Below are 23,927 nucleotides of genomic sequence, written 5' to 3' on the forward strand. Positions count from 1 at the left end.
GTCTTTGGTACCAGCTGCTGCTTGTTCATATAAAAAAATAGTATTCACTTAAGGGCTCTGGGAAATTAATTGTGGGTTGGGAGGAAATATTATTCCAAAACCAGCCTGATTTCAGGTATTTCATAATCTGAAACATTTTGAGGCTCACAGTGCTTTTGGCATTGTTTCTTCTTCAGACTGTTCTGCACTATGAGTGATGGAATTTTGCTGATTTATACCAGTTAGTGACATTGGTTACTGTTTGGTTATCCCTCATCTGCCTGTCCATATACACTGTAATGCCTCTCATTACGACCCATGGATCAGCTTTGAATGCTCTCAATTTTTTAATTTCCAAATTTGCCATGTTTTCTAATAGCAAAATTGGTTTAGTCCTAATCTGTAACATCAAACAGTCAACATGTCAGACACCAGTCTGGTAATTGTTCTTTAGTGTACAGGTTCAGGGTGTGAGGTTTTCATTTGGGTCTGGGTTTTTTCTTTTAGTAATTTGATTGTGGCCCACAGTTGTTGGGGTTTTTTTCCCAAGGTCCCTAAGCAAGATGATTCCTTTCAAAATGTAGTCAACAATAATTACTGAATTTTCTAAATTACTTCATCTGTATAGAAAATCAGCATTTTCCAAGAATTTCTGTGTGTCTTTTGATAACCTGAGTAAACTGAGAATATTTGCCTTGGAGTTAGCTATATGTTCCTGTGGCTTTAGGTAGAAAAAAAATTAATTATTTCTATTAGTTGATAAACGAAATAGAAAAAAACAGCCTGTAAGAGAGCATTTCCTGAGTCCATCATAATCATTCAGACCATGTTTTTGTTTTGTTGGTAAACATTGCTCTTTAATTCAGAAAACAGTTTGTACTGTCCTGGGGAAGCCTGTCTCATTTGATAATGGGCTTTGAATCCAATGGATTATTGCAGGGATTTTATCTTGCAGTAATCTCCAGGGAGAAATGTACAAACAGCTGGGAGAGCAAGGAGGAGCTGCATTGTGCGGCAGGAGTTTGTGGAGCAGAATTTTGGGGTGCTGGAGGGGATCACAATACCAACATGAATCTTTTCTGTTTTTCTCTGGTAAGTGTACACACACATGTTTTTATTTAGTGGGTTGCTGAGTTGATAAACTGAACTGGTGGGTGTGTTTGGATGAAAAAAAATCAAGGTGTTATATCTCAAACTGTGCAAGGTTGTGTAGCAACAGTGAGTCTTTCTAGCATAGACAAAAGAGTTTATGTATGAGAAATTGTACATGGCAAAATATGATTCAGTGAAAATAAGATTAAGCAAAACGCATATACTGTGTACTATCTGTGACTATTACAAAAACATGCAGATTTAAACATGAGGCATTTGACCTGAGCACAGTAAAATGACTCATGTATATGTTATAATTACTAAATGTATGTATGCTATAAATTGCTTTAAGCTCATTTTTTTGAGATAATAGTACCTGTTTTCCTTAAGTAGTGTAAGAGAACTGCTAAAACTTTGAAGCATTAGTTTTCTCTTAGCCAAGAATGAATATATAGTCATCAGGGCTAGCCCACTCATATGGCAATATTTACTCACAGGCAGAGGAACTGATTTAAGACCCTCTTCAGTGTTTTTTTCACTTTCTCTCCTTCCCCCTCACTCACTTCCCTTGCCCCAAGGCAACTGGTCAGAATGAACAGGTAAATCAGGATAGGAAATCCACTGAAACTCTTTCTGTTTTCAAAGCTTAACCATCTGCCGATGCCAATGCTCAGTATTAGTAATGGTAATTAGATGAGTGTATTTGCTGTATTTACACAGCACAGTAGATCTGTCAGCCCGTTTTTCATCTTTTGTCCAGATGTTTAGTATATCTTCCCCATATGTTTCGAAAAAACAATAAAAACCATTATTCAAACTGCACTGACACAAATTCAAATAAGGGAGCTGCTTTGTGTAAACTGTTGTTCCTGATTGCTAATGCTATCTTAGCGCAGAGTACTGGTGTTCTTGAGATCATAAGGATTAAAACCTGCTTTGGAGTACTTAGAGTAAAATGCAGTGGTATTTTAGGATTCTGTGACAAGGGTCACTCACAAAAAAAAAAAAAAAAAAAAAATCCCTGAGAATTCAATGACACTTTTGATCGTAGTTTCATGTCGATACATGTGTATTTCTTCTAAGTTAACTATAACTTTCTGGTACAATCGGTAACAGCTTGAAAATACTGATTTCTGAAATTCTTTGGGAAAGAACAGGTCTACCAGTATTTCATTGTTCCATCGGGGCAGCTTCTTGCTTTCTACGTATGTAGTTTGCTTTTCAAAAAGGTGTTGAGCCTTGTATCAGTTGAGAAATCAGCATTTGAACAAGACATGAGGTAGATTGTGTGGGTGGCAGTCGGTCAAGTTACAGTTTCTCTGTTAAGCCAGGTATGCAGCAGCTGGAGTTTCTGTGAGAGAGATAATGGCTGCAGTAATAATGGATGGTGCAGACAAGTGAAAGCTAGTGCCATGATAGTTTCTGTAATGAAATAATTAGTTCTGTTTAAAGATTGTTGCTAAGAAGATAACCTCTGTTCTTTACAAGCTTTCCGTGGGAGCCATTCTGTTGGCTTTGGTAATCTTTTGAGCACCTAGCAAAACACCTCACAAGTTATCAAGATCTAAAGATAATTCATAGGTCACTAAAGCATTTCATAAAATGCAGAGCCCTGTGCAGCCCTCCCTATGGATGTGACACAGTGCAGTTGCTTTCTGTAATCAGATTGTCTAGCTTGGAAATGAGCTAGTGATCCAAGTATGTACCCTAGCTACTTTCACTCTGTTGTCCTGTGACTGTGAAAAGGCTAGCGACAAAATGGTTGAAGTATCAATATAAGGATATTTTTCTCTTCAAGAGAGTCAATTCAGAAGTAATGCACAGCAATAAAATAATTAGGGTTTAAAGACAACTTTTAAAGACACTAGAGGAGCCAGTTCCTATGTAGATGTGAATAGTCACTGATGAAATCGCTGCTGATTTACATCAACTGCACCTCTAGAGTAACTGCTAAACCTGAAACCAACGAAGAGTTTAGACTATAGGCAGACAGAATAAAAAGAGCTGCCCCAAAAAATAGTATTCTCATGGAAGTATGTTCCTCACGTAGACTGACTGACAAGATTTCAGACTGTGATGAGTGCATGCTTGTGTGTACGTGTGTGTGTACATATATTTTCAAATTATGTTATTTTATAGTTCAGACAACAGTTTTCAACCCTATGGAGTATTGCAGTTGAAGTAAACTACAACTTGAGGGAATTACAAGGATATTCTCTTTAAAAACAGAGTAGAACCAGACTTCTGGCTGATCCAAAGTGGTGGCACACTGTGGTCGTTAAAGGAACATCAGTTTCTGCTGTCAGATTTGACTCTCTGTGGGTTTGCTTCCATACGTGTCCATAAAAGGCATATTTTTGGCATGACAGACACAATATTATGGGCCAGTCTAGCAAGTGGTGACATGGAGGCTGAAGATATGAGTCGCAATATGGTTGTAAGGGCTTTGGAGTCTGGACTAGACTCTGCTTTTCCCAGGGAGGCAGACAGAGATTCCTGAAACCTGTTGCCGCCTGGGAGCCTTTTGATCTCCTCATGTGAGTGCTCCAGCATGGGGTGTTTCCTCAGCAGCACTTTGTGTCCTGAGTTGACATCAGAATGGTTTGGCTTCTCAACTGAGATTAATTTTGCATCAGACGCATTTTTTTGCCTTGGTCTCAAGGGATTTGCAGGCAAATTAGATTTGCCTTCAAACCCTTGTGTCCCTTTTCCATTTACAAAATGATCAAAAGGATAAATGTCCCTTCTTTTGCAGACAAATTACATTAAAATTTCAACCTTAGACTCTGAATTTGCTGTGTCTTTTCCATCTTATGGTGCTTAGCATGTCAGACAATTAAATAAAAACAATACTGTTTGTATTATGGACAATATACGGAGAGGTACCCAGATCAAGCACAGCTTCTGTATGCATTGCAAGAAATTATGTTGCCAAACCATCTGTTTTGATACCCTGCCTAATAAATAGCAACATCCCACAAATCTGAGAAATAGATATTATTGAACATGAAGTTCTTTAGTTAAGGTAGAATATTTTCCTTAGATTATTTTCCTGAATCAACTCTCCAGTATTGAGGGTTAGCAACAATTCACCTGGAACACTACCAGTTGATCCTGTCCTGAGTTATTCTCTTGTCTGGCAGGGTATACTTTTGCTTGTCTTGTAGCATTTACTCCTGGAAGCAGAAGTGTCTCCTTAGATGGGGCCATCTTTGACCATGGTTGTACACTCAGCCCAAATAACAGACTTTTCACACATTTCTCTACAGAGACTCCCATTAAAAACGCACACACATCCAGGAACATGTCCAGGCATTGAGCCTCCTTGGCACACAAGCACCTGAGTCTGTTCTAGCAAACCCTCCAAACCAAGGCAGCTGCATGCAACCTGCCTGTCAAGTACAGTTTTGATGGTGTTTTAACAACTGTGCCAAGGAGCTGTTTGGATGTCTGTTAGTTGACTTCAGACAAGTGTGGGCCAGGGACTGTTCTGGCAGGGGGCACTAGTGCAGATGATCACATTACAGTACTCTGGTTCATTCTTCTTTATTTACTAAGATTGATGCAACCACATATATTTCTGTTGCAAAGAAAAACTGAATTTCAGTAAAGTTTCTGTAAGAAGGATGTGAGGGGCACGAAAGACTTCACACAAGGAAATACTTAAAGACTAGGTCCTACCTTCTTTGGCAGTGAGCAGTGGCATTAGTAATGGAACTAATGAAGACAGGGAACAATTTCAGACGCTTAAGTGCCAGCATCTTGTATATCAGAGACCTGTGTAAGAAGGGCAGTAGGGAAAGGACACAGCACTCCTAATCATGGGGTCACTCAGATTAGTTATTCAAATTGACCACTGATCTTAGGGTTTAAGCCAAATAAGATCCCTTGCATTTGCCTATTTTTCTTCCATATGGTAGCTTGCTAAACACCACTTTTGCTAGTAAAACTTAAAGTACCAAGTGAAAGTCTAATCGCCTTAGTGACTTTCAGTCATTGAACTAGTTATATATTTTATTTTTAGAGCTCATTTAAAGATGTGCTGACGGTACAATGTAAAATGTATTACACCTAATGTTATAAACTGAAACAGCCTCTGGCACTAAAAACTAATGTTTCTATCATGCAAGATGCAGAGAAAATAAGTATTAATAAAAGCAGTGTAGTAGATAAATTATTAATTAGATGAAGCCTCCAAATGTTAAAGAAACCATAGAGTAAATAGAAAGATGCTAATGCTGCTATGGCTATTGGGAAGTGATGTTACTTAGAAATAGATCTGACCTAAAACCACGTGTTTTAACAAAGAATGATTACCTGAATGTGGAAAGACCATCATCTAAAGTGTAGTGTGAGTAGGAAAGATCTAAGAGGTTGAGCTTTGTAGTACTTCCCATGTAATAATCTTCATATACTCCTTGTTAATTTTAGCTGGACTGCTATCATCCCATCATACAGCAGAGTTCACATTTAAATGCTGAGTGGAGAATGACCTGACTGCATTACTAAATGCTCCTCTCTCTGCCTTATGATCGATATAGTCTCTCATGCCATGATAATAATACGCAAAGAAAAGAGCTACAATTAGTTTCTTCTAGATTTGAACTAGGATCTTTTCTCTCCTGGTGCAAAGGGCTTCAAAAGGCTTTCTCATCCCGTGTAGGAGAAATGAAATGTACTAACTACTCCAGGATTTAGTTTTCTTCTGCTGTCTCTTATATTGCTCTGTGATGTTTAGTGTGCTCCGGACTACTAAAGAGTTGATGTTTGAAATGGAAAACTTTACTGAAATTGCCTTTTTTGGTATAAAAAGAAACCTAACAAAACAACAACAACAAAAAAAAAGCAAGAATAATTCATTTTCATTTAAATACTTTGGGTTGCCCTGAAGGAGTTATTTCCTTCAATATTTCCCTCCTTCAAGGGATATATATGCCTACAAAGTATAAAACCAGTCATCAAATGTAACTATTTTGTAAGGTGTGCTTTTTCTTTGTTGGGTGCTCTGTTTCTCACTTTTTTGTGCTTTCTTGCGCACACTTCATTTCTTGCACTCCATTACTCACTTTTGGCCGTCCTCTTCTGCACCTCTCATGTGCACTCACTCTTTCTTATGCCTGCTCTTACTTGAGCCTGCTCTCTTATGCACTCTTTCCTGTTCCCTCACTCTTTCCCACACCTTTGCCTTTCCTGGAGCCCACCTTTCTTGTGCCCTTGTGCTTGCTCTTTGTATTGCCCAGGCTCTCATTCCCATGTTCCCTTTTGGTGGCACTCTCTCTGGCATGTTTCTCACATGCTGTTTCTTATGACCCTTCTCAGTCTTTCTCTTGCATTCTATCACTCACTCTTCCTCTCCCTTTCTCACACACATTTGCCTTTCTCATGCTTTAGCTCTTTCTCGCATACTTTGTTGCACATGCTTGCTCTCACGCGCTCATGCCTTTGTGCACCCACGCCCTTTCTCCTGCCCACTGTCTCTTGCACCTTCACACCCGCTCTTTCTCACATGTGCTTTATCTATCTCCCTTGCATGCCTGCCCTTTCTCTTTTACCCTCTATTCATTCTTTAACATGAATTTGCTTTTTCTCCTCCCCTTCTTGCACCTTTCTGATGCCTGTGTTTTCTCACACCTCTTTCCTGTTACTTTGCATACTTTCTTGTGACTGTTCTCGCTCTATCACACCATCACTTTATTACGTTTTCTTTTTCTCCTCCCATGCTTTTTTTTCCTGCACACTCCTATTCACATGCTGTCTTTCCCCTTCTCTTCCTCTTTTTCTCTCCCGCTTCCCCCCTACCTTCCCTCTACCCTCCTTCTTTCCCTTCTTCCATCTGTCTTTCAACCATCCTTTCTCTCATGCACATGCTCACTCTTTCTCACATGCTGGTGCACCTGTTCCATGACTTGTGCCCTTGCTGTCCTCACAACTTCATGCCCTTTCTTGTGACCCTGTGCTCTTTCTGACATACCTCTGGTTGGATTCTTGCATGAGCTTTTCTTGGTGCTCTCTCACTTCTCTTGTACAAACTCTGTATTTTCCCCACACCCTGTCTCTCTCCCCTCTTCCTGAATGCTTTCTTAAAAGTTCTGTCTCCTCCCTTTGCTCTTCCTCTATCTAGTTCTTCCTTGCTGTTGCTCTCACTGTCTCTCATACTCACATGCACTCTCATGTGCTTACTCTTTCTCAGTTACTCTTTCTTGCACCCTTACTCCCTTTCTTATGCCCTTTCTCATTTCCCCACCCCATTTCTTACAACCTTGTGCCCTTTTTTGTGACTTACTTTCATGCTTTCTCATGCCCTTGCACGCAATTTTTCATGTCACCTCTCTCTTCATGCAATCTCTTTTCCAGCACTCTCTCTTTAATCGTATGAGCTCTCATCTTTTCTTGAACAGGTGCTTTCTCACCCTTTAGATATCTCTCTCTCTGCACACACCCCACACACACCCCCAATCTCACATCCTTGAGCACACTCTTTTTCTTACATCATGATTTTTCTTGCAGCCTCACACCCTTTCTCATAACACTGCCTTTTCATGCAACCTCATATCCTTTCTCACAACCTCGCACCCTAACAACCTGACATCCTTTCTTGCAACCTAACATTCAGTCTTTCTCACAACTTCATGCTTGCTTTCTCAGGTACACATTATTTCTTGCATTGTTTTTTTTTTTTCACCTCTCATGCATGCTTTCACTCTCTCTTCCTTGGTCACCCCCTCCTTCCTTTTCTTACTTGCTAACACCCTCACTCTCTTCCTCCTGTGTTCCCTTTCCTCTATACACTCATGCTTTCTTGTGCACTCCCTTTCTCAAGTGCTCTCACTTTCTCATTCTCTTGCTTTCTCATGTGCTTACTCTCTTTTCTGCACTTGCATTTTCTCACATATTCATAAATATTGCACACTTTTCCCCGTTTTCTTTTGTATCCACCCTTTTCCCTACTTTCATGCTCAGTCTATTCTCTCTCTCTCTCTCCATTTCTTCCTCCTGTTTTATCCCTTTTCCCTCTTTCTCTGTATTACTCCTCTCTCTCCTTTTCCCTTTTCCTGTCATGTGCATTCTTTCTTGTGCATGCTCGCTTTTTGTCATGCATGCTTATTCTCATGCCCTCATGCCCTTTCTCTTGATTGTGCACTATTTTGTAGAATCAAAGAATAATTTAGGTTGGAAAAGACCCTCAAAATTGTTGAATACAACTGTAAACCTAACACTGCCAAGTCCACCATTAAACCATGTCTCTAGATGCCACGTCTACGTATCTTCCAAATACCTCCAGGGTTGGTGATTCCACCACCTCCCTGGGCAGCCTGTTCCAATGCTTGATAGCCCTTTTGGTGAAGATTTTTTTCGCTAATATCCAATCTAAACCTCTGCTGGTAACTTGAGGCAGTTTCCTGTCATCCTGTTGCTAGTGTTCTGGGAGAAGAGACCGACCCCCACCTGCCTACAGCCTCCTTTCAGGTAGTTGCAGAGAGCAAAAAGGTCCCCAGGAGCTTCCTCTCCAGACAAAAAACCTCAGTTCCCTAGCTGCTCCTCGTAAGACTTGATCTCTAGACCCTTCATGAGCTTCGTTACTCTCTGGACATGCTCCAGCACCTCAATATCTTTCTTGTAGTGAGGGGCCTAAAACCGAACCCAGCATTCGAGGTGCAGCCTCTCAGTGATGAGTACAGGGGTCGTTGCTGTTTAACCCCAGCTGGCAGCTAAACACCACCCAGCCACCCTCTCACTTCCCCACCCCAGTGGGATGAGGGAGAGAATCTCAAGAGTAAAAGTGTGAAAACTTGTGGGTTGAGCTAAAGGCAGATTAATAAATAAAGGAAAAGCCACACACACAAGCACGGCAAAACAAGGAATTCATTCTCCACTTCCCATGGGCAGGCAGGTGTTCAGCCATCTCCAGGAAAGCAGGGCTCCGTCACACACAGCAGTTACAAGAAACTCTGAACACGCCCCTCTGCCCTCCTCACAGCTCTGTATGCTGAGCATGACATCACGCGGTATGGAATATCCATTGGGTCAGCTGGGGTCAGCTGTCCCGGCTGTGTCCCTTCCCAAGTCCTTGTGCACCTCAAGCCTACTTGTTGGTGGGGTGGGGTGAAGAGCCTCTGTGTAAGCACTACTCAGGAATAACAAAAACTTATCTGCATTATCGACACTGTTTTCAACACAAATCCAAAACATAGCCCATACTACTATGAAGGAAATGAACTCTACCCCAGCCAAAACCAGCACAGGGGCTGTGTGTCCTGCTGGCCACTACTAGTGCTGATACAAGCCGTTGTGCCATTTCTCACCAAACTGAGGTTTGCTCTTTCTTACTCACACCTCACACTAGCTTTCTCACATGCACTTTCTCTCTTGTGCCACCTCTTTCCCTGTTTCTTGCTCCCCCCACCCCCACCCCTTCTTGCATGGTCTCTCACTCTATCCCTTTCTCCCTCTCTCCCTCTTTATCTTTCTTCTGGGTGCATCCTTGCTTTTTCTTGCAAGTGATCATATTCTTTTTTGTGGCCACGCTCTTTCTCACATCCATGCTCTTCCTCACACCTTATCTTGCACCTTCATGCCCTTCCTTGCAACCCCACTCTCTTTCTCGTGCCCTTGCACTCACTCTTTTTATGTGCATGTTCTCTCTCCTTTTCGCAGTCTCCAGGCTTCTTGCACACACTCCCTCTTTCTTGAGTTCTCTCTTTCTCCATCTCACTCCTTCTTTCTCTTCCCCCCCTTTCTCTTTAATTTGCTATATCCTTGTCTCCTCCTCTCTATACTCCTCTTTTTTCATCTCTTCTGTTCCATGAGTTGTCCCTCTCTCTAACTTGCTATCGCTTTCTCACATGCACACAAGCACTTTCTCATGTGCACTGGCTCTTTATCACACATCATGCTTTTCCTTGCTTGCTTGCTGTCTTATTCCCCTGCTCTTTCTTGCACCAAGGCACCCCTTTTCATTCTCTTATACCCTTTCTCATGGCCATGCCCCCATTCCTGTAATGTTACTCTCTTTCTCATGAACTTGCACCCTTTCTTGCAAAATTGCTCTTGCTTTCTTTTGCGCTTGTGCTTGTTTTCTTTCTCACACCACTTATTTCCTAAACACTGTGTCTTGCTAGTGCACTCTGTCTCCCTCACAATCCCTGCCTCTCACATTCATACACCCTCATTTTCTGCCGTGCTCCCCTCCTCTTTCTGTCTCTTACACCTTCTCTTCCTCTTCACCCTCTTCTCACTTCATCCTTCTCTTTCTTTCCCTCTCTTCATATTATTTTCTCCCTTGTTGTTTCCCGCTTTGTCTCTCCATCTCTAGCACTAGCACTCTTTAATGTAGTCATTCTTTAAGTCCATTTCTTGAGCCCCCCTTTTATTTTTTTTTTTTTTTATTTTTTTTTCTTCCCCGTTCTAGCAAGCTTGCTCTTCCTTGCATGCTTGCTCTCCCTTATTTCTTGCATGCTGGGTCTTTCTCCTGTGCTATCACACCCATCCTTTCTCATGCCGACTCTTTCTCATGCAAGCTCTAGCTCCCTCTTTCTTTAGAGCTTTCATTCTTGGAGTGTCTCTCTCTCTTTCATGCACTTGCTCGGTCTCTCAGCTGATAATGCTGCTTCCTGTGCTTGCTCCCTTTCTCTCAGTCTGTTCTTTTTCTCACATCCTTACTCCTTTTCTGAGAAGCCCCATTCTCATGACCTTATCCCCTTTCTTGTGACCTCACACCCTTTCTCTCAACCTTATCCTTGTTCTTATGCTCTCACACTCATTTTCTCATGCATGCCTTCTCTCCTGCTATACTCTCTCTCTTGTTTTCTGGTGGAGCCTTTCAATCTCTTTTTGAGCTTTATCTCCCCACCCTGTTCTCCCTCTCCCTCTTTCTTCCTCTTCCCTTTTGTTCTTCCTCATTCTTGACTCTCTTTCAGATGTTATCTCTTTCTTGACATCTTTCTCACACACTCAGACTCTTTCTTGCACACTTGTTCTTTCTCACATGTTAAGTCTTTTTCCTGTGCCCTCGTAGCCACATCTTACTGTGCCTGCTCTTTCTTACACATGGTCTTGCTCTTTCACGCACTTGCTCTTCTTCTCATCATCTCACTTTCTTTGTTGCACCCCATGCCCTTTCTCATGCCCTTGTTCCTTTTCTTGAGACTTCATGGTCATTCATTCTCGTGCCCTCATACTTACTTTCTTGCACTTTTTCTCCCTCTTTCTCGAGAGCTCTTTATCACAAGCATTCACTTTCTACCTTGCATACATGTTTCTCACAGGCATGCTCTTTCTCACAAGTTATCTTGTTCTTTCTCATGCTCACTCCCTTTCTCATACCCAATCTGTCTTGTGGCCTTGCACTCTCTTGCACCTTTCCCCCCATTCTCATGACCCCATCCCTTTTCTCACAACATCACTGTTTCTCGTTCCCACATGCTCACTTTCTTACACACACTTTCTTTTTCTTGTGCAATCTCTTTCACGTACCATCTCTTTCTCACATATACTCTCTGCACCTCTCATGTGATCTCTCTCCCCCTTTCTAAACGGTCTCATGATCTCCCCCACTCTTCCCCTTGCTCTCATTCTTACCCTCCCTCTCTTGTTCTTCCATTCTCGGATTCCCCTGTTTTTCTCTCATGGGCACTCTCTCACTCACATTTACTTTGCTGGGCCTGCTCTTTTTCTCAGACCATCACATCTTTTCTTCTAGCAGTTTTTCCTTTCTGACACAATCATGCCTTTCTTGTGACCTCACACCCTTTCTTGCACCCTCGCACGCCATTTTTCTCATGCCCTTATGCTTGCTTCCTTGTGTCTGCTTTTTCTTTTGCATGCCATCTTTTCCCAGCACACTTTCTCTCACATTCTCTCTCTTCCTCCCTTTTTCTTGACTCTTGTCATTCTCTCACATATGCACTTTCTTGCACCCTTGCTTACACACGCTTGCACTATTTTGCACACTTCCTTTCTCAACCACTTTCCCTTTCTCATGCCCTTGCCTTTCTCACACTGTTGTTCCCTGTATGCTTGTTTTCTTGTACTGTCATGCTTTCTGGCCCTCAAGCCTGCCCTTCCTTGCTCCCACCCTTTCCTGTGCCCTCACGCTTGCTCCTTCTCACATGAGTAGTCTGTTTTGTGAGCGTTCCCTCTCATGTGTGCTTGCTCTCATTTTCAGTGATATTTGCTTTTTCATTCTCTCTCATGTACTTTCTCATATGCTCACTTTTTCTTGCATGCAGGCATACTTTCTCATGCACTCTCCTTTTCTTATGCTCCTGATTTTTCTCACACTCTCACATTCTTGTGCCCTCACACCACTTCTCACAACCTTGTGCTTGATCCTTTTCACACCCTCATCCTTGCTTTCTCACTCCATCTTTCTGCCCCCTTCTCCTGTGCCCCCCTCGCCTGTGCTGTCTCCCTCTTTATTTGTTGCACATTCCCTTTCTGGAGTGCTCTCCTTTCTCGTGGCCTTGCTTCTTTTGTGCCCCCTCTCTTTCTCGCACCCTCATTCTTCCTTGCACATGCTTACCTTTTCTCATGCCACCACACTCTCACACGCTTATGTGCTTTATCCCACCCTCATGCCTTCCTTTCTTGTGCCCACCCCTTCCCATGCCCTCACACTCACGGTTTCTCACATGGGGGTATCTTTCTCATGCACTCTTTCTCTCCCCTGTTCTTTAGCACTCTTTCTCACATGTTCTTTCTCTCTCTCTCAGTCTTGCCTTCCCTCTTTCTCTCTCACCCTTTCTTGTTTTATTTAGCTTTTGCTCTTTCTTGCTTTCTTGCTCCTTGTCTCTCACCCTCTCTCTTTCCCTCTCTTTCTGTCCTGCTCGCACTCTTTTATAATTCATGCTGACATTCCCTTGCATATTTGCTCTTTCTGGGTATCGGTACACTCTTTCTCATGTCCACTCCTTTTCTCATGCCCTAGTTCTCTTTCTCATGCCTGGTCTCTTTGTTGCACCTTCACTTTCTCTCTCACAACTTTGCACTCCTGGCAACCTTGTGGCCTTTCCTGCAACCATGCACTTGGTCTTTCCCATGCCCTCATGCTTACTTTCTTCTTCATGCCTTCTCTTTCTCACACCTTCCCACACATTCTCCTTCTTATGCCTTATTTCCCTCTTTCTAGTGTGGTCTTTCTCACATACTCCTGCACACATGCACTCATTCTTTCTCATGCCTTTCCCCTCTTGCTCACTTTCTTGTCTGTGCTCACACTCTTTCTGTGCATTCTCTTTCTTGAGTGCGCTCCCTTTCTCACACCCTCACTCTTTCTGTGCCCTTGCTCTTTTTGGTGCTCTCACTCTTTCTCATTCCCTGGTTCTTCCTCACATGCACTTGCTATTTCCCATGCACTTCTTCCCCATCTCACACACTCACATGCTTCCTTATGCACTCACACCCTTTCCTATGCCCTTATGCTCACTCTTCCTCAGGCAAGCTTTCTCTTTCTTACTTAGTATCTTTTTCATGCTCTCTTTCTTGCCCTTTCTCACTCTCACTTGCTTTCACACAATCTTGTTTCCTTCCTTCCTATCTTGTCTTTCTTTCTCTTCTTCACCCACTCTTCTGTGCGCTTGTTCTTCCTCGTGCACTCAGGTTTTCTTGTGTTCTTTCTCGTGTGCCCTCATGCCTTCTCATGTGCTCCACTTCCTTCATGCATTCTCTTTCCCATGCCCTCATTACTATTCACATGCTTCCTATTCCTCATGTCCTCCCTCTCTTTCACATGCACTTGCTCTTTTTCTGCATACTTGCTTTTCTTACACACCTGTCCTTTCTCACTCCCTTGAACTCCACCTTTTTCACATGAACTTTCTTGTATGACCTTTCTCACCCTCTCCCTCTTTACCTTCCCGAGCACCCATTCTCACATGCTCACCCATATGCTTTCTTGTTGCTTCTCTCCTCTTCTCTCTCCTTATCTCTTTTCCCTCTCTTACTCTTGCTCTTCCCTCCCCCCTTATCTCCTTTTACATATTTTTATTGATCTCTTTGTTTTCTTTTTCTCTTTTCTTACCCTCTTCCTCTCCCCCTTCTCCCTCCTTTCATTCTTCCTCACCCTCTCTTTTCCCTCTTTCTCTTTCTCATGCCCTCTCTTTAACATGAGCTCTCTTTTATGCTTCCATCACTTAATTAAATACTCTCTTCACCAAAGTCCTCTACTATTCCCAATCCGGGGAGAAATATATGGTTACATTTTACATTGTGGAATCACAGAAGTATGTAATAAGGTTTTATACTCATCATTTTTGTCTAGAAATGCTCAATCAACAACTTCAGACTGGGAGCCTGAACCATCATTGCTACATGGCAACATAGTTACAGTAAGAAAAAATACCGTTCTTATGAATAGACAGGCACAGCTGTCTGTTAGGAGCACAAGCCATGTGTAGTGTGCTTCATAAGCCATGCACCACTTTCCCAGGAAGCATTAACTCATTAGTTTCTAGAATAAACTCCAGTATATAACATGAGCATTTTCAGGAGGTTCGGTTTGTAATATTTCTCCCACAATATTTATCTTGGCTTATGAAGACTCTAGTAGACTGAAGCAAATAAAGGCCCATACGTAAACACTGTGGCTGAAAAAATTAGTCATGGCTTTGAACTGCTGTTTCAATAATATTGCCTGTAAATCTTTACGTATTAACAATATAACTTCAAATATACATCTGTGTTTATGTTCTCTACTAGAGGAACAAATGCTTTTAAATAATAATATACCATGTTAATTTCAATGGTGTTGCTATGCTGTATGTCACACTGCTATAAATTTGATTTATTCCTTAATTAATGCAGTTAAAATCAGTAATCAAAATTCATTGGGAAAATGTTCAGTGCAGATCAAAGTGGCAACAGCTAAACTCTAGGATCATTAGATAGAGCATGTTTAGTTTTGCCATCTGCTTTCATTTAACTCCTGAATTATGGAATGGTGGTATGTATATGTAATCCTGGCTCTTGGAACAGTGGGATAAATGTGAAAATCTTAGTTTCTGTTAAAATGTTTATATTCTTGGTGGTTGGAGAAAAAGAACCCTCTTACATGTGCATTATAACATGAGTTAAAAAATTTGAATACAAATGGAATTTATTTTTAATTCTAGCCATTCTCATAATTTTGAGAGCCTAAACCATGGCTCAAATTCTGGGAGCTGGCAGAATTGTTTCTGTTTATTTCCAGAGAATAGGGTTACTTTTCTGCATCAAATTAACATTTTTCTCATAAAGAAGTACTAACTATAAAACATTTTTATAGTTTATATAGAAATTTTAATTGTTTATAGTTTTCATAGTTTTTACGCGAATTTTCACATAGTGTTCAGGTGGAGATATACATGTGATTTTACTCCTTCTGAGAAGATAATGTTCATTTTTCCTGTACCCTCAGCTTTACCCCTGCCAAGCTGTGGAATCAAAGCCACGATACTGTGAACTCTAGCATTTGAGTACTTACTATAATCAGTTTCTATATGCTTTTTAAAGAAAGAAGTCAATAAATTATTTCAAAAGACAGGGGAGCAAAATCACTCTCTATTTCGTAAATCACAACTACTTGCTTTTTTAATTGCTATAATTTTAATGTGTTTACAAGTGTTCATCTTTCAAAAGCTGTTTAAATATGTTTTAGGAGGGCTCAATGGACAGCTTGTATGAGCCTGTCCCAGAACATCAAGAACCCAAGGATACAACTCCTATTGACAGCCGGGCTAGCACTCCAGTGAGCGTGCATGTAAACTGTGGACCACCTGATAGGTCTATGTCTTTGGTAAGTAAAAGTTAATTGCAAAGTTGCATCATATTTTGAAGGCACATGTGTGTTCAGCTGGTTTAACTGCCAGTTTGAACTGTTTAGGCTTTTTAAAGCCACTGTTCAAATCTCATCTCTGTAGCAAATGACCTGATTTCTGTCCAGTCCTAACAAGCACCCTTGAAAAACAGGTCATGAGTTCCTATACAGCTAGTAGCAAAGTGAGGTTAGTGCAGCCCCACTGTACAAGGGAATTTCTCTTTGCAAGTCATAGCATATGAAAATGTTAGGAACAGATATTGAGTTTGTCTCTACAGGATATACTGTTGGTGTCTCTGGGTGTTCCTTTCATTAATAATAATTAAAAAAAAAGCATTTCTAGTATGAGTTTTATGAATTTTGTAACTCATGGCTTCTGGAATAACCTTTACATTTTACAAGACCTCATTAGGCAAACGTGAAGGAGATTGTCTTCTGGGTTTTTTTTCTTCCTAAATAATATTTCCCTACTTAATCCTTTATTATTGGTATGTTATTGGTATAATATATCATTGAGGCTTTGACAAATACTTTAACATAGTATATTAAATTTCATAATCTTTTTCATTTCATAATCTCTGTTCTCTACTTTACAATGCTCCTTCATTTATAATTACTATCTCTATCTATAGCAACATATGATGCAGCCTGGTGAAGGATTAAAAAGAAAACAGGAGGTTCATTATTCAAAGAAGAAAGACTGTCCTCCCTTCAGAAATTATGCCAAGCTTTACCCATGTGCGCTCCAGGTTAGGTGCTGTGTGCCTATGAGACTGCTGGACCTATGGTGTTGCAGTATCACTAAGCAGGTTTGCATACAGGACTTGTGTGAAGAAAGTGCAAGAGCTGGTGGGATAGGAGAATGGCTGGGGAATTGTGGCATGCACTTGTTGAATCCCTAAAGGAATGGAAATAGCCTGTTTTTCTCAGGCCCTTCTGCTGCAACCAACTCTGTGCATGCCCCTCTCTTCCAGATAATCACCTTGGTGCTTTATACAGTGGTCCTGGTTTTGAGAGCATAACAGGGCAGAGATCTCAAGATGATTCCTCATAGCATCAGCACAGATCTATAAGCCTGGGCTCTGAAATATGCCTACATTAACATTTTACTGCAGTAGGTAGGAGATGCTCTCCTGTGTGACAGGTTTCTCCCCATTATCAGGTTGTGACCTTGTTACTGTAAGAATGAGCCACCTCTACACTGTTCCAACTAAGTGTGTTTAATCATGGTTGTGAAATATCACTTGTAACCTGATCCTAGCAAGCCTGTAGTATTTCAGTTGTGTGAAGCTCTAGCTATTTGGCTAGGGCTGTGTTACACAACTCTATTGAAACATGCTGTTCTACTAACAAAGGTGGACATTATAGTTCAGCTCCTACAACTATTCAATCTTTTCCCCCTTTGCTGTGACTACAAACCAACTCTGTAGTTAATGAGAACGACACTAATATTTCCCTGTCCAATGGATGTTCATCTAATAGGAACAGTATTTAAAAGTCAAATTAAAATTAAAATCAGATTTGGTTTTTGGTTTGTACCCAGTGTGTGACATGTGATGTCCTAATATACTTTGAAATAGTTAACTACTAGAAATTATCCTTTATCTTATCAAGATATGGTAAAGACATATGCTATGGTTTTCATGATGTGTAAGACTAAGAATTAAAACTGCAGTGATATTTTAGGTCAGGCTTTTTGTTTCTTGCTTGTTCTTGTTTTGTTTGGTTTTCTCATTTGGCAGCATTACTTTAGGCTCTTCGTTTTATTAGTATAGAGTTAGGTTTCATAATTTTTTTTGCTAAATAAAAGTAATCAACCAATCCAATACAGAACCTCATTTTCATTGAGCCAACATAGAGAAGCAGATCTGCTACTACTGTTGGACCGGAAAATCCTCTGTGTTAATCTAAAAAAATTGTAGCAAAATAGTTTTCACATTGCTCAGTGCTGTTTTCGTGGTATGGCAATGCATAGTCCGTGAAGACACATATACAGCAGTGAATAGAATAATCCAGCACTTTGGTTTCTGCTACCTCTTACCATACATTTCTGTTTTCCTGAAGGGGATATTTTAGTGATGGCACATTTATTCATCACTAAGTTTAAATTTCACCATCAATAAAAGCAATGTTAAATGGGTAAGCAAACTGTTAGCTCACTAGCTATTAACAAGAAGCTTCCTAAGACTGGTGGTGGGTTTTATTTTGTTCTGTTTTCAGAGAATATTCAGCTGAGCATTTAACTAAAAATAACGGCTGGATGCTGTGTCACTGTGCTCGCTGTAGAATCAACATGATTATTTATAAAATACGCTCTAGAAATGGAAAACAAGATTAGTGATGACATGTCGGCAGTAAGACCTATGGAAAAATATCGCTAAGGCCAAAGGACTATGTGTAATCTTATCTGCTATTTCTAGCATGTGAGTTATTAGACCTACACCTTGGATGAAGCTGTTAAGCTTATTAACTGAGCCCATTTGTACTTCTCTCCCATTTTTAATTCCGTCACTTGGTTCCAGGCTGCAGGGCGGCCCCCACAGCATGATAAATTCAGAACATTATTGGCTCCCTCAGGCCCTGATTTAGCCATCTGTCATTATTCAGTAATGCACATACTTAAGTGCACCGCTAAGTAGGTATGGGCTCCAGTGTGTGTTTAAGTGGTTGGCTGAACCATGGCCATGCAGATTCCACAGAGCTGCTAAATCCCCTGAGGGTGGAGCAGCCTGGCACTGCACATTTCCTCCTTAGGAGGCTTTGCCGCCTTCCTTTTTTCTATACATCTTCAGAAATCAATAGGGCAGGTGTTCGAGGTCTGCTCCCCTCAACTTGAAAAGGGGAGGCTAGGGCTGGAGGAGATTTATCCTTATACTGCAGCAAGGTAGTTATTTTCTTGCAGTTGTCTTGTCTCTTGTGACTTGTCCGAATCATAGCTAGGCTGTGACATTCTGCTGGAGACGTGGGATATACACGGTACGGTGGTCACTGAAGCTGTGCATGACGTAATTCAGTGAACATACAATTTGGGCACCTTTTTGAACCATGATTATTTTTAACCCTGGCCAAATATCTGCCCAAATGGCACAGCCTGGAGGAAGAATAATCTTTCTCTCGCGTACACTGTTCTTCTCCCTCACATAACTTAGAAGACCTGTTTGGTTTATAAAATGTTTTGCCTGGAATGTTCCCACCCCAGCTTCCTGTGGTAGTGTCTTGTGCCCGTTATACACACATGCCTTTTGATTTTAATCCACTCAGGGAACTGGCCTGTTAACTTTTTGGTTACTTTTCCAGTTGATCAGCTTCAGTAACAGTAATATTCTCATACAGAAAGACAAACATAGATTTATGGAGTTGTTCCTGAACCTTATGCATAGCAAAACTGAATTGGGCTTTCCTCAGAAACAGTTGGTAGCCAACAGCATGTAATGAATCATATGTGTACTCCTTGCCTATAGCTGTGCTATTAACTGGGAAACTGAATTTCTACCTCTTGAAGCTTGGTGTTGCATTCTTCTACCTCATGAGCTGTCTTAAGCTGCTCAAGAAGAGTCTTCAGTATTAAAACTGTTTTCATTTATTTCCTGTCAGATTGCAATCACCAAACGTCATGAGATCCACATATTTTTCAGCTGCTGACTGTGATGTGATTGACTAGCCTGTGTATCAGAGAAGTGCCAAGTAATTTATCAGTTGTTCTAAGTTATTACCAGGAAAATCACAATCAGTCATGATACCTGCTTTCATCTGCAGCGTTGTAACTGGCATTCGGTTCCAGTGAGGGAAAGAAGAGGGTAAAGTTATCTGAAATGATCATTTGCCTGTTTGCAAGTCTTAACAGACACAGGAGCTCTAGTAAACTAGCTTGTAAACACCAGAGGGACTCATACAATTCTCTAGTTCAGAGTTATTTGATAAAAGCCGGGAGGAAAGGACTTTATTACTAATTTCATAATGCTGACTTTCCATGTGTGCAATTTGTTTCTAGGAAACAGATTGTTCATATTTGGGATAGGGAAGGAAAGAATTGTTCCCATAAATAAAATAATTATGTACTTCAGAGAACGTGGAGAGCAGAGTCTAGGTGAACCTTAATTTGCACTCTAAGATAAAACATTTTTTTAAACCGCTTAATTTCCAGTTTCAGATTGAAGTTACGTATGATTTTTAGTCCAATAGTGAAAAGATTATTAAAAAAAGAAGTACAAACAAGAGTCATTTATTCCTGTACCATGATTTGGCCAGCTGACTCAGACATAGCAAGAAGAGATGTGTTGGATAAAAGGTGACATTTTAAATGGCCATTTAAACCCACTGTCATATTTCGCTGTGGCACTGCATCCCATGATATCCAGTGATCACATGAATATCACCCCAATGTATAACGTGATGCCATAAATGCATCTTTTGTTGGATTTTAAGAAACTAATGCTGAAGCACTGGTTTCAAATCATAGAGCAAAAGATTAAACCTACAGTTCTGTGTTTCATGTTCCACTAGGTGTTTGGCATGTGAAGGCATAAATTAATAGTCTTCCCAGGTATACGGCCACAGTGAGGTTTAGAGAAAGCCCTGGGTCTTATACAGACTCTAACTTACAATATCCTTTGGTCTCTGACCTCCATGCATAATGCTTCCTTTAACAAGACTCTTTGAAATCAAATATTTGATATTTTTTAATGATATGTTGACACTACCCCTTTAAAAAAATCCTTTAAATCACTTCTTCAGCATTTTCCAACTTCTCTGTGTGCCTGTGCACCTCGTGTAGTTATTTCTTTAGAGCTTTTGCAAAGATTTTTCCCAAGACTAAAATGCTGATTTCTTTTCAGCAAGAAATTTACATTACATTGCTTGCAATATTGCAAAGTAGATGATAAATTCTGTATACTCTTTTGATCTTCCCACAGCATCTGTGAACAATTCTACACATGCAAAAAAAAATTCTGTAGAAGCTGTATACAATTATAAGCTTTCACAAATGTTCAGGTACTTAACAGGACCTCCTACACTCAGCTAAAATAACCTCAGTGCAGTAAAACAGCCTTTTCTTAATGCAGTCTCCTGAAGAAGCTTGAAAGTCTATGATGGGTTTTACTGAGGAGGGGAAAAATATAAAATGCTCAATTATGCGCTTACATCGGTTTATGTAGTACATGTTTTGGATTTTCATCATGCAACGTGGATGACATTTTTAAATTACTGTGGTCAGAGCCATGCAAATGTGACAGTATTACACAAAGGAAATAAATTAAACATAAGAATATGAGAAATAGGTCCATACACTGAAGTTTTCATATTTATATAATAATGAATGGTTGGGGGGGGGGGGGGGGTTAATGTCTCTTGTCGCACAGCAGATTGAAGTGGCATTCATCATGGACATTTTTATCCCAGTTTCTGCTTTCCAGGCTGGAAGAAATAGAAATGAAAGTGATACAGTGCTTTGATATTCTGTCTCAGGAGATATCAAAATAGTATAGGGATCAGAGAGCTCTTCTGTCCTAGCATGACATCCTCAGGTTTTCTTAAAGTTAAAATTAACTTCAAGTCCCTGGGTAACTGTGACAGCAAAGGTGCAGTGAGCTGTTTTGGCATTGCTTGCAGAATGAGGCGCACTTTTATTCACTCTCAACAACCACATAACTCTTCTCTTCCTTCCTGCATCTTGTCAGAGTGCATACCATCTGGACACTGGGGACCTTGCAATCTTGCCTCCAGACCAGTGCTTGATTCCAATTTGGTGCCCCTCACAGCTTTTGCAGGCCAACCTGCACAACTTTCAAGCTTACTTGCAGAGTTTCCTGCTCTCTTCCACCTTCCTCTGCATGTAATGGGGTTACAGAGTCTGTCCTTCTGTGTCCCTCAGAAAGCCACATCCCATTGTAACATATGGGGTCCATCTGAGGGTACTAAGGGAGCTGATGGAGGAGCTCACCAAGCCACTCTTCATCATTTATCAACACTACTGACTAACCAGAAAGGTCCCAGCAGACCAGAGGTTAGCCAATGTGGCACCCATCTAAAAGAAGGGTGGGAAGGAGGATCTGGGAAACTACAGGCCTGTCAGCCTGACCTTGTTACCAGGAAAAGTTATGGAGCAGATCATCCTCAGTACCATCACATGGCACATGGGATCAGGCCCAGCCAGCATGGGTTTATGAAAGGCAGGTCCTGCTTGATGAACCTGATTTGCTTCTACGATAAGACGACCCACCCAGTGGATGAGGGAAAGGCTGTGGATGTTGTCTACCTTGACCTTAGAAAAGCCTTTGTCACTGTCCCACAGCATTCTCATGGAGAAACTGTCTGGACATGGCCTGGATGGGTGTACTCTGTGCTGGGCATAAAGCTGGCTGGATGGCTGAGTGTGAAGAGCAGTGGTGAATGGGGTTACATCCAGCTGGCACCCAGTCACAAATGATGTTCCTCAGAGCTCAGTACTGGGGTCAGTCCTCTTCATTCTGTTTAATATCTTTATTGATGATCTGGATGAGGGGATGAAGTGCACTCTCAGTAACTCTGCAGATGACACCAAGTTGTTGGGGAGTGTTGATCTGCTGGAGGGCAGGAGGCTCTGCAGAGGGATCTGGACAGGCTGCACTGATGGGCTGAGGCCAGTTGTATGAGGTTCAACAAGGCTCAGTGCCGGGTCCTGCACTTGGGTCACAACCTCCCCACGCAGCGCTACAGGCTGGGGGCAGAGTGGCTGGGAAGCTGCCTGGTGGGAAAGGGCCTGGGGGTGCTGGTTGACAGCCGGCTGGGCATGAGCCAGCAGTGTGCTTAGGTGGCCAAGAAGGCCAAGAGCGTCCTGGCTTGCCTGAAACAGTGTGGCCAGTAGGACTAGGGAAGTGACCGTCCCCCCGTACTCAGCTCTGGTGAGGCTGCACCTCACTTTTGGGTCCCTCACTAGAAGAGGGACATTGAGGTTCTGGCGCTTGTCCAGAGAGGGGCAACGAAGCTGGTTGTCTGGAGCACAAGCCTTATGAGGAGCGGCTGAGGGAACTGGGGTGGTTTAGTCTGGAGAGGAGGATGCTCAGTGGAGACCTTATTGCTCCCTACCACTACCTGAAAAGAGGCTGTAGGCAGGTGGGGGTCGGTCTCTTATCCCAGATAACAAGTGATGGAACAAGTGGAAACAGCCTCAAGTTATGCCAGGAGAAGTTTAGTTTGGATATTAGGAAACATTTCTTCACTGAATTGGAACAGGCTGCCCAGGGAGGTGGTGGAATCACCGTCCCTGGAGGTATTTAAAAACCACGTAGATGTGCTCAGGGACATAGTTTACTGATGGGCTTGGCAGTCCTGGGTTGACAGTTGGACTTTATGATCTCAAAGGTCTTTTCCAATCTAAATGATTCTATGATTCTATTTTATACTCATAAAATATAAAAGAATCATACTATGAAAGAAATATGATATTCATTCTTGGGGTAAGAATTTTGTTCTCTGTCTTTTCAGGGGTATTATGGCTGTCAGCTTCTTGGGAGCCATGGATATTGAAGCCTCCTAAAATCAAAACACATAACTGCATATGCTTTCTGTTGCACTGTCCTCCACAGCTTCAGCTGTTGGAAAAAGAAAGACTGGACATGTTAGTAGATATTGAAAACACACCAAAAGTACATCATTCAGTGTCTTTCCGGTGAGGAAAATATTTTATATGGATTAAACATTTTGGATTTTCATAGACTTCTTTTCTCTATCTTTTTAAAAGGAATTTCCTGACTTTGAGAGCACAGTGACCAAAAAAAGAAAGTAAGTTGAGACCAGTTCGAGGTCTACACAGTGTCACTATGTTTGTGTGTTCCTTTCATCCTTGTTGTTTTATTAATGTTTGCCTATGTTGCTTTAATTCTCACAGAGTACATGTATTAATGTTGCAGTTGGAAAGCAAGTATCAAGCTTGTAATGCAGTACTAAAGCTCTTTTACCATGACTTTTTCATACACACAAATCTTTCTTCCAAAATATGAGAACCAGGACAGCGAAAATCAAATGCAGTTAATCTCAGCTTGGTTTAACCATATGTCTGTTTTTCTGAAAGATTGAAGTGGTAACC

General features: G+C 41.3%; 1 protein-coding gene across 3 annotated transcripts in view; it reads left to right on the forward strand.

The window, feature by feature from the left end:
- The first annotated feature begins 873 nt into the window (after positions 1-873).
- SAMSN1 (SAM domain, SH3 domain and nuclear localization signals 1) overlaps positions 874-23,927 on the forward strand; it is a 98,166-nt gene continuing 75,112 nt past the window's right edge. For all 3 annotated transcript variants that reach the window (XM_080374515.1, XM_080374516.1, XM_080374517.1), the window contains exons 1-3: positions 874-1,071; positions 15,704-15,841; positions 23,583-23,623. In XM_080374515.1, the coding sequence (XP_080230641.1) occupies positions 889-1,071; positions 15,704-15,841; positions 23,583-23,623 (362 nt within the window). In that variant the 5' untranslated portion in view covers positions 874-888. The remainder of the gene's footprint in view (positions 1,072-15,703; positions 15,842-23,582; positions 23,624-23,927) is intronic.

Source organism: Falco punctatus (assembly GCF_963210335.1).
Source record: "Falco punctatus genome assembly, chromosome: 2".
Lineage (NCBI taxonomy): Eukaryota > Metazoa > Chordata > Aves > Falconiformes > Falconidae > Falco > Falco punctatus.